General features: G+C 63.0%; 1 protein-coding gene across 1 annotated transcript; it reads left to right on the top strand.

Moving 5' to 3' along the window:
- Positions 1-2,685: 2,685 nt before the first annotated feature.
- On the top strand, positions 2,686-10,788 carry FGF3 (fibroblast growth factor 3). The gene is made up of 3 exons (XM_069565027.1): positions 2,686-3,383; positions 5,615-5,718; positions 9,736-10,788. Exons 1-3 carry the CDS (start codon positions 3,164-3,166, stop codon positions 10,108-10,110), a joined length of 699 nt encoding a protein of 232 aa, XP_069421128.1. The 5' UTR covers positions 2,686-3,163; the 3' UTR covers positions 10,111-10,788.
- The last annotated feature ends 451 nt before the right edge of the window (positions 10,789-11,239 follow it).

Below are 11,239 nucleotides of genomic sequence, written 5' to 3'. Positions count from 1 at the left end.
ACAGGCTCGCTATTACCGAATTACACGCCCCCACCTGGTTCCGTATTGAGGGGGAGGTCGCCATGGGGTGGGCTGTGTGGGTGCCCCGACCTGGCCCAGCACGCCTCTGCGCCTGCCAGAAAGCTTGCAGGAAATCGGGCGCCCCTCCTTGGCTATGCCCTGGCATCCGAGGGCCTGGCAGCCCAGCAACATTCAGAGCTAAGCCCAGGTCTGTGGGAGCCTTGGGGACAGAACTGACGGGGATCAGGGAGACTTCGATGACCAGGAGCCTCAGTGGGTAGGAAAGCAAAGGTCAGGGCAGAGAGGGAGAGGCTGTGGGCGGTGGGCTGCGGTGCAGGAGGGTTGGCGAGGCCCCCAAACACCAGCAGAGGAAGGGGCTGCCCCAGAGCCTGGTGTGGGGAAGATGGCAATTTTGGCTTTTAGACACTCCTTCTGGCTTCAGCCCAGAGGTTACTGCCGGGGCCAGGGAGCTTAGCTGCCTCAGAGGAGTTCCCCTAACAAGAATGCCCATGGGGAGTCAGGTTTGCTGGAAGGAACCTGGGGTGTGGGGGCCTGCTCTCCTGGCCTAACTGTTCACAGCACCCAGTTCGCATAATAAACTGTGATCCCTTAGTGATAGGGTTGGCCTCTGCACTGATACGGTGGTGGGACCTTTGCAAAGGTACTTTCCTTGAATTTCTCTCACTATATTTGAGGCATTTTCCTAAAGGAAATCAACCCTGAAGACTCACTGGAAGGACTGATGCTGAAGCTGAAGCTCCAATCCTTTGGCCGCCTCATACAAAGCGCTGACTCACTGGAAAAGCCCCTGAAGCTGGGAAAGATCGAGGGCAAGAGGAGACAAGGGTGACAGAGGATGAGGTGGTTGGATGGCATCACCGACTCAATGGACATGAATTTGAGCAAACTCCAGGAGACAGTGAAGAACAGGGAAGCCAGGTGTGCAGCAGTCCATGGGGTTGCAAAGAGCTGGATATGACTTAGCGACTGAACGACAAAAACGTGCACAAGGAGCCAGCATCTGAGAGGGTGATGCTACACGGCCAAGGTCGCAGGACTAGGAGGCAGCTGAGCTATTCGTTCATTCATCCATGGGGTAGGTTCTGAGGGGCTGCTCTGTGGCCGGCACAGTCTAGAAGCTACAGGTGCAACAGTGAACAAAACCAGCAGAACCTCCTGACCTCTCAGCACTCTTGGACCCCTGTTCTGCGGCAGTACCCCCCCCCCCCCCACCAGTTCTAGGGCGCAGGCAGACTGGAGCAGGGCACAGACAACCCTCTCCATATCTCTCCTGAGTTCTCACTGGAAGTTCAAGTGACCAGTAGTCCCAGGCCAGCTCAGTGAGTGAAGCCCCAATGCACTGCGCTTGGCTCCATCCTCAGGGGCTGCCTGACAGCGGTCCTCTGTCCCTTGTAAAGCCGGCTCCATCATCACGGGGCTCTAGCAGTCGGTGGCGTGTTCTTTTAACTGTTCAGGGGCTCTGACTAGACAGACTGTAGTCAGAAGCCACTTCTCCTGGGACTGGGGTACTGAGTGATGCCCCGGGGCTGGCCCAGGGCCACTTAGGCACTGCAGGTGCTGGGGAGGGCTCACTGAGAACGCACCGCCCTGCTTGTGTTAGGTCAGGATCTGAGATGTATCCCAATGGGAGGCACTAGCTCCTGCAGCTTGAGAGAGCCCCTGGTGCCCCCCACACACCCCTCCCCCCAAGGAAGGACCAAGGTTCCAAATCCCCATGCAGGTAGAAGGGACAGGGACGCCAGCCCACTGGGCTCATCTTCAAGCCCCTGAACTCGGAGCCTAGACTATTGGACCCTACAGGGAGCCCTCATGACCACCAAGTACCCTTGCTTGAGCCTGGGTGTCAGTATCAGCTGCTGGGCAGGGGGCTGCAGGAGCGCAGAGTGGGTGGGTGGGTGGGGGAGCAAGAGAAGGGGTGAGGATGTGGCTCTTCCCAGCCCTCTATCCATCTACATGGCCGTTCCCAACCCACCAGGCGGGGATGCCCACCCACCTTTGCCAGTTTCTGCTCAGCTCCCTTCTTGGTGGCTAGCAGGCTCCCCATGCTTTTCCAAGCCATCTGTCCCGAGCTCTCTGGGTCCCCATCTCTGGTTCTCAGTCTCTCTCCTTCCTGTCCTGTTCTCGCCTGTTCTCTGAGCTGTCTGCGTCTGTCTCTCTTGCTCTCCAGGGCTTTATGTCTCTGTGCCCCTTTCTCTGGCTATACTGTCGCCCTCCTACAGCCCCAGCCCCCTCTCTGGCGCGCTCCTGAGACTGGACGCTCCAAACGCAAACCTCATCCTTCCCGCCATGTGCCGGGTGCTTGGGATGCGCGAGGGGATAAAGCACCTTCAAGCCTTGGGCTCCAGTGGGCAGCCCTGGGCGCAGTCAACCTCGGGGTCCCCCACGCGCGCCCGCGCCCGCGCGCAAGGCCCGCCCCTCCGCGGAGCTCCGCGGGCCCGCTTCATTACGCGCCGCCTTTAATGGGCGTTTGTCAGCGCGACTGCCCCGCGAGTTGTATTCGCGGACATCAGTCATCGGCTGCTTTCCCATTGTGCCAGGGGATTGACGAGGGGCGGGAGGGGGTGACAGGGCCTGGGGCGGCCGCCTGGAGGCCTGGGTCTATAATTTTCGGAGGCATAATTGGTCTGGGGGAGGGGGTGGGGGAGGGGGCGGGGGAGGGACCTTTCGGAACCGGGAGGGCTCACGGGCGCGCGGCGCGCGGCGGAGCAGAGCCACGGCTCGACGGCGGCACGCGGGGGGCGAGCGAGCGCGGGGGGCGCCCGGCTCGGACTCCGCGCCCTGCCCGGGCTCTCCACCCCGCCCGGCCTCCCGCCCCTCGCGCGCCTCCCGCGCCTCTGCCTGGGGACCGCACCGGCCTTTTGTTGCCGAACCGTCTTTTCTTTCAGCTCTTTGCGCAGCAACGGAAATCTCACCCGTTTCGGGGTGAAAATTAAAGGATCTCTCTCTCTCTGTCTCCCTCTCCCTCCCTCACACCCACCGCTCCCCTCCCCTCCGCTCCCCTCCCCCGCTCCGCGGAGCCGGAGTCGGCACCGCCAGGCGCGGGAGTGGGCTCCGAGCGCCTCGCCCCGGCTCGGCTCGCCGTCCCTTCCATGGGCGCCGCGCTCGCCTGCAGCCGCCGCCCCGGGGCGGGCGCGATGCCACGATGGACCTGATCTGGCTGCTGCTGCTCAGCCTGCTGGAGCCCGGCTGGCCGGCCGCGGGCCCCGGGGCGCGGCCGCGGCGGGATGCGGGCGGCCGCGGCGGCGTCTACGAGCACCTCGGCGGGGCGCCCCGGCGCCGAAAGCTCTACTGCGCCACCAAATACCACCTCCAGCTGCACCCGAGCGGCCGCGTCAACGGCAGCCTAGGGAACAGTGCCTACAGTGAGTGTCCGGGGCCCGGAAGGAGCGGTGCCCACGCGGGGGCTGGCGAGGCAAGGATGCCTGCCCGGGGACGCGGACCGACGCTGCGGCCTGAGGGCGACCGCCGGGGTCCCCTGGGCTCCCCCAACGTCTGGGAGCTGAAGAGAGGGGAGCTGGGGTGGGGGGGGGGCGCGGGTCACGTCCGAAGAGGCCCGGGCTGGTGGCTGCCCCCGGCGCCCCGCCGCCTCTGGTCCGAGGAGGTGTGAGGAAAGCCGTCCGGGACTCCCCGCTCGATTGGGTTCGGCGGTCCTGACAAATCTGAGCCCTTTGAGTTTTTGGGAGAAAAGGCCCTGGACAAGGCATTTATCGTCCTCTGTATTATTTAGACCCCTTCTCCTCCTGCCGCCCTTGGGGGCTCCCCGCCATCCCCTCCGCCCTCCTGGCTCGCGGCAGCCCAGGTTGCCGCCCCGGCGCGCAGCCTCTGCGCGGAAGAAGCTCGCCGGACAGAGCGGGGCTCCCGGGGCTCCCGGGAGGCGACCGCAAGGATAGAGAATCGTGTCCCCACACCGGAATCCCCAGCCCTCCCGCCTCTGCCCTCGGCCGCCGCCGAGCGACCGGCGGGATGAGCTCCTGGGTCTCCGGTGGGGGGCCACGGGATGCGCTTAGGAGCACGCAGGGGCGTCCGCCTGGTGCTGGGGGCGCGGGCGCACTGTCACCCCGCCCCGCAGCCTGAACCCGCGCCCGGACTGCGCCCCAGCCGGAGTCCCGCGAGGTCCCAAGGTTTGGCTCCTCCGGCCGCGGGGACCCGGGGTCGTGCGGAGTCCTTTCTCGAGGAGGAGCGCAGGGCCGTGGGGACTTGACGCAGCTCCCCTCTGTGAGGAGCTGGAGAGCCGAGCTCGGGGCCAGGCAGGAGCTCAGTGGGCGGGGTGTGTGGCCAGAGAATCGGGGTCCTCCACTGCGCCCCGCGATCTGCCCCTCCCCCTGCCCCGGGCTCAGGAAAAGGCGCGGTGTATTCCAGAGGCGGCCGGAAAAACTCTGCTTCCTCCAGGAAAGCCGCGGCCCGGCGAGGGCGTCTTCCAAAGACGCCTCCGGAGCCGCGCGGTGGAAGCCAATGTTACCAGGGCGTCCGCTGCGCGCGGGACGCGACTGCGAGAGCCCCTGCTCCCGCCTGGTAGCGATTCTTCAGTTCTGTCCAAATCCAGTCTCTCCCCACTCCCAGGAGTCGCAGAGCATCCAAATTCTTGAGGCATCCAAGGCGGGCAGCCCAGCGCCGCCCTGGTCCCACATCCAGGCGCGGGTACTATGGTCTTCAGGCCGGCGCGACCGGGCGGGGCGGGGGAATCCGCCCAGCCTGCGGTCCAGAGAGCCCAGAGGCCCGCATCCTGTGCCTCCCGGGCCCCGAACGCTCCGGGCAAGACTCTGGCGGCCGGCGGCCTGGCCCTGTGATCGCTGACATGTGCCGGGGGCAGGTCGCTGGACCGGAGAGGCGCCCCCTGGAGAGGGCACCGGTGGTTACCCCAGGGGCACCGTGGCCCCATGTGGGGCTTTGTTGCAGACTCCCCAGGGGGGAAAAAAGTGCCCTCGGTCCTAACGGAAGGTGTTAGGGGAAATTTAAACTGTCTTCCATTGGGTGGGGAGTGGGTGAACACAGGTGGCTTCCCTCTGTGAGCTCCCTGCCAACACCCTACAGGCTCGAGACAATTATCTCCCACCCAGGTCCACTGCCAGCAGGTTTGGGTGGCACCCTCCATGCGCTGGTGGATCCCATTATCAGTTCACCTCGCCAAGGGCCCAGCTTCCCCTCCCAGGCCCCCAGAGGCACTCCAGAGCCAGACACTGCCACGTTCAAGGGGTTTGAATCCCGGTGCAGACACCTGTGAGCCATCTTGAGCAAGTCCCTCAGCCCCCAGTCTCAGCTGGCGCGTCTGGCCAGCCCATCATGAAACTGGCTTACTAAGTGCTGGAGTGGCTCCCGGGGGCTCATGTCCAGCGCAGGGAAACACTGGTTTCCTTTTCTCCCAGGTTGGCGTTCTTCTCCTTGCAGACGCCTTCCCTGGTGTTCCCCGTTCTGCACCTCCCACCCAGGGGTTTCTCCCTCCCCCAAACTTCCAAAGTCACCCCCTTTCAGTGTGGGTTGCCCTCAGCACCCCATCCCCCCACCCCGAGCTGGCTCAGGGAAAAGGGGTGTTCAGCCTTCGCTGCTGGGCTCTGTGGGAGGTGGAGGGAGTAACAGGCTGTCCGGCTCCTCACAGGCATCCTGGAGATAACGGCGGTGGAGGTGGGCATTGTGGCTATCAAGGGGCTCTTCTCCGGGCGGTATCTGGCCATGAACAAGAGGGGACGGCTCTACGCTTCGGTGAGTCCAGGGCCTCGTGTTGGGGGCAGGGCACAAACGGAGCAGCCGGCTCCCTTGGACGTCACATCAGAGGACACACAGGGACATGGGCGGCGTAACGCTCTGTCCGGGGACATGCAGGGACCAGCACCCCAGGTCCCACGGCTCCCCGCCCGGTGCTCTTCTGCCCGATTCTGCTTAGAGGTGGCTGCCAGCTGACGGGGTAGAGATATCCTCTGTTCTCCAGTGCTGTGGGGTGAGAAAACACTTCCCCAGGCATTCTGCGGTCACCTTCAAGGTAACTGAGAGGAGAGGAGAGGTTGTGCCCCAAGTTTCTACCAAGATAAACGGACCCTGGCGAGCCAGGGGACGAAGCAAGGGTGTCCAAGAGGCAAAAGGTCTTCTGTGGGTTCACCCGGACAGAGGTCTCTTGGGAGCGGAGTGAGGAACAGGGAGCAAAGGCAAGAGATGTGAGTCGGCAGGAGGGAACCAAGAGGGCGATGGGGCCCACGTCCCAGGCACATAGGTTTGGAGCCCAGTCTTTGTACCATCTGGGTCTCTACACAACAAGGGGTCCTGTGATTGTGGGCGTTGGCAGTGTTCATCCCCCAGGGGCGGGGCATACACGGAGTAAAATACATGTACTAGGAAGTTTCCTACCTCCAACTAGTCATTACATGCAATTCAGCTGATGCTCCCTGGGCAGTGAGAGGCTTTTCACCCACCCACCCACCCGTCACCTAGACGACGCAGGCGAGGACCATTTCCTCCGTTCGGTTGTGTTTGCAGGGGAAACACGGACATTTCCCTGCCTGTCTGAAGTCAGGCAAAGCACCGTCGAGAAATTCAGGGAAGTCCTCCTTTAGGCAGTTTTTTCCATCACAGATTGTTCACGGTTTGGCCAAAGGAGAGGCAGAAGTAGGAAGATGGCCATTTGCTTTCTGTGACCCGGGGGAGTCTCTGTCTGGGAAGAGGGACCCTCGGGCGCCCGGCCTCCTTTATGTGGGCTCCTAGTCTGTAAACACCAAGCATGGTTTATAAACACATGCCCTTAGCCCAGGGTCTGGTCTGACTTTTTCTTGAGGTGGACGGTGGCTTTCCAGACCCCTCCAGCCCTCCCCTTTGGTGCAGAGTGAGCAAAACTGACTTTCTGTTCCTGAAATGGGCTCGGACCACCCACAGTCACTCCCAACCCTGATGGTGAGGGGAGGCCTAGCCAGCCTGCGGTACTTGTGCAGGTCTTACTGACCAGGGGCGGCCTTTGTTCACATTGGGCAAGTTCACACAGGGAGGCAGGTAGGGCTGGAATCAGGGGAGGAAGCATCTGGCCGCTGCTACCTCTTCCATGAGAGACCCAGGTCAGATCTCTTCCATGAGAGACCCAGGTCAGGACCCTGGAGGGGCAGAATTATGCGTGCCCGGTGGGCCAGAGTCTCCCTGTCGCTTCCGTCTCTGAGAGCTGGCAGCGCTGGCTTCGGGGACGGAAGAGGAGAGGTTCCTGGTCCCACGCGGGTAGCCTGGTGGTCTAGCTGGGTGGGGTGGGACTTGGCAGAATGCCTGGCATCGGAGGCCTCACTACGTTGCAGATAAACTGGAAGGTGAGGCAGCCCAGGGGCCACCCCTGCCACCCCTTGTCCCCGTCCTGAGCCCCCCCATTTGCCCGTGCGTGCTGCTCCGACTGCGCTGCCTCTTGACCATCTGAGCCCCTGGTCTTTGCCATCACCTTGCTTCTCCCCTCCCAGGCTAGCTCATCCACTGTTGCACCCTGACAGCCCCCAATCCCAGTCCTGACCTCCCTTCAGAGTTACAGATCCGCCAAATGTCCTGATGGTTCAGAGACTACCCTGGCAGAGGGCAGCACACCCCCAGCTGAATCCAGCAGCTCCCTGACTCCCCTGCCATAGTTGTTACGCCACCAGCCACTCACTCAAGCCCAGGGTCAGCCGGGAGTCCTGGTGGACACCTGCTTCTTTCTTGGCCGCACACTCAGTCTGCCTCCAAGTCCTCGAACACACTTCCTGAATCCCTGTCTTCAGCTTCAGCCTCCCTCCACCCCACCCCTGTGCCCTTATAACTCAGGCCCTCGCCCTCTCCCAGCTGGACCGTCACAGCAGTCTTGGGACCCAGCTACCGGCCTCCAGGTCTCCCTCCTCCAGTCCACACCCCCCTTCCCTCCCTCCTGTCTCCTTCCATCCATCTATCTGTCCATCCATCCATCCATTCACACATCCACCCATCAACACCCATCCATCCACCTTTCTTTCCTCCCATCCACCTGGCATTCATCCCTTCATTCCTCAGTGTCCCGGGCACTTCCCATACGTCACACTCTGTGCTAGGCACCTACTCATCAGTCATCTCCCTAAACTGCAAATCCACTCACCTGATGGCCTCCAGGAACACCCCATCACCCCCAGATTATCACCCAGATTCCTTAGCTCAGCTCACAGTGGAGCAACCCAGACCGCCTTCTGCCTGCCCCTCCCCCCATCACTTCACAGCTACCATCTCCATTCAGGCTCTGGACCTCTTGTCTTCTGCAGAACAAGCCCTGCTGTTCCCAGCCCATGCTTCCCCTGTACTCTGCTGCCCAGAGTGCCCCCTCCTGCCCCACAGGAACACGCCCTCCCCTTCAATTGTCACCCCACTGGGAGGGTGCCTGCCCTTCCTGTGCACCTCTGCCTGGTCCCCACCTCTGCCCTGCCCTGGCTGATTCTTCTGGAGCAGCGCCAGGAGCTGGCAAAACTAAGAAGGAGGAGCAGCCTCCCTGAGGACGAGGGTGATGGCAAGGAGTAGAGCCTGAGCGGGTGGAGCCTGGGGTGGGGGTGGCTCTGGGGAGGGCCCTCGGGAGCAGGCTCTGGGGTGGGACCACAGGGGCGGGACAGGCACTGGGACCTGGTGCGTCTGTGATGCCTTTTTCTAGCCTGTCTCAGCCCTTTACCCATAGCCTCCCCGCACCCAGGAGCCCCCTCAAGGTGCAAACAATGTTCCACCCCCAAGAAGCCCTCCCATAGGGCCTGAGCCCCTGTTCACAGCACTGTGTCCCTTCCATGGCCCCCACCCCTAAGTGTCCCAGCAAAGAGCAAACCCACCAGGCTTCCTGCAGGGTGGGCCTCAGCCGGGGAGAAGGTACCTTCTCCAGGACAGAGGGGCCTGGGAGGAGAGCTGGTTCAGCTGCTGAGTTTTTCACAGACACTCAGTGTGGGCAGAGGTGGGGGGAACAAGTGAAGATGCCGAAGCAGTGTGCCGGCATGGGGGGTGGGGCGGGTCTGTCCTAGCCCACCCTCCCGCCCACCCCAGAGGGCCCCACGACATGCAGGGAGTGGGCACAGGCCACAGGGGCATCAGATCCCTCTGTGATTTGGGGTCTGACACCCCTCCGGACCTCAGTTTCCCCATCTGTAAAATCTTGGGCAGTGGCATCTGTACGCAGACCCAAAGAGCCCCGAGCCTCCACCAAGGGGCCGGGGGGCGGGGGGCAGAGCAGAGAGGAGGTGCTGCGGTTATTGGGGGAGGCCCTCCCCTCCCACGCTCTCCAGCCTTGCCTCTGGGCTCCTGAGTCACTGGAGAGAGAGGGCTGGTGCTTCCCATCTTGCTTCCTGAGGTCCTCAGGGATCATAAGGTGCCCAGTCTGTAGGTCCACTGGGCCACCTGCACCCTTCCCCCCTCTGCCAATGGAGAGGGGCCCTGAGGGTGTCCTGCCTCACGGTCAGTGCCCGGAGAAGAGGCCAGTCTTCCTGGCCGGCTGTCCCGGTGCCCCAGCCCTGCCCCTTGGCACAGTGCGGGAGGGGGGCCTTGGCGTGCCTGTCCCCCTACAGCTGGGACGAGGGCCTAGGCTGGCGGAAGGCATGCCGAGCCCCCCAGTTGAAGACGCTCCACAGCAGCCTGCGGAGGGCGCTGACAAAAGCTGTTTCCATTCCGCGTTTGTCCGTCCAGACGGCCAGCCCAGGCCGCCCAGACCCCGGCCCAGGGCTCCCCTCCCCGCCTGCCTGCTCGCGGGGAGCTGCGCGCTGACCCTGGCCCCCGCCCGCCCCGCAGGAGAGCTACAACGCCGAGTGCGAGTTCGTGGAGCGCATCCACGAGCTGGGCTACAACACCTACGCCTCCCGGCTGTACCGCACGGCGCCCGGAGGGCCCGGGGCCCGGCGCCCGGCCAGCGCCGAGAGACTGTGGTACGTGTCCGTGAACGGCAAGGGCCGGCCCCGCCGGGGCTTCAAGACACGCCGCACGCAGAAGTCCTCGCTCTTCCTGCCCCGCGTGCTGGACCGCAAGGACCACGAGATGGTGCGGCTGCTCCTGGGCACGGCCGGGCTGCGCGGCGGCCAGGCCAGGCCTCCTCCCCCTGGCAGGGCCGCTTCCACGCGGCAGCGGAGGCGGAGGCAGCAGGCGAGGCCGCGGGACCGGGGAGGCTGAGCTTAGCCCCCGCCCCGGGGAGGGAGCGGCGGCCGTGAGCGTCCCTGCCCCGCGGCTGGGCTCCGAGCTCAGGCCGCCAGGACCGGGGTGCAGACCAGACGATGGATGCCTGAAGTCCCCGCCGTCCAAGCCGACCCGGGCGTGCCGGGCTCCACCCCTGACTCTTCCGTGCTCTCGCCCTTCCCACCTGGCAGCCGGCTGCTCTGCCCAGGCCAACGGAATACACCCCCACCCCTTCCTGCTTCTCTCAAACAACCAGCACGTCAACGCAGCAAGGAGCCCTCGTCCGGGCTTGGAGAGGGCTGCTGTAAACGGGACACTTGTGCATTTGCTAAGGCTGGGAGCGCCCTTGCCCACACCGGGAGCATCAGCTGGAGCAAGGGGTCCCGGCTGTTGGAGGCGCTGTGGGACAATGGGTGGGTGGGTGGGGGTGTGTGATCAAAACGTTGAAAGTATTTTGTTCTACGTTGTTATTTAATAGATGAGGATGCAGCCTGCAGACACACGTGAAGGTTTTACTTGAAAGAATCTGCTTGTGATGATGGTGGAATCTGTGCCAAATTGATGTCTTAAGATGTAAGACTGTACCTGAGAAACTGGGCTGAAGACACATTTCAATTCCCTGGTTTTGAAAGTTACTATTTTTTTTAACCACTAGAGGTTTTGTCTGGATGGAAAGAAGAGACTAATGCGTCTGTGTGTGTGTGTGTGTGTGTGTGTGTGTGTGTGTGTGAATTCCCGAGTGTCTGCATGTGGGGGGTTGGGTATGTGGGCTTCCCAGGTGGCCCAGCGGTAAAGAATCTGCCTGCAATACAGTAGACGCAGGTTCGATCCCTGGGCCAGGAAGACCCTCTGGAGGAGGGCATGGCAGCCCACTCCAGTGTTCTTGCCTGGAGAAACCCCTGGAGAGAGGAACCTGGCGGGCTAGAGTCTATCGGGTCACACAGAGTCGGACACGACTGAGAGGACTTAGCACACAGCACGTGTGGGTGTGCGCCTGTGTGTGTGTGTGTGCATGCGTGAATCTACGTATGCGTGTGGTTGTGTGTTCCTGGTTGTGCATAGGTGTGCACACATGTGGAGAGAGAGAAAGGAAGAGATTTACTTTGTGTGGCTATTCCCCAACTCC

This window comes from Ovis canadensis, chromosome 21 (assembly GCF_042477335.2).
Source record: "Ovis canadensis isolate MfBH-ARS-UI-01 breed Bighorn chromosome 21, ARS-UI_OviCan_v2, whole genome shotgun sequence".
In the NCBI taxonomy this organism is placed as follows: domain Eukaryota; kingdom Metazoa; phylum Chordata; class Mammalia; order Artiodactyla; family Bovidae; genus Ovis; species Ovis canadensis.
This window is presented reverse-complemented; position numbering and strand designations above follow the sequence as displayed.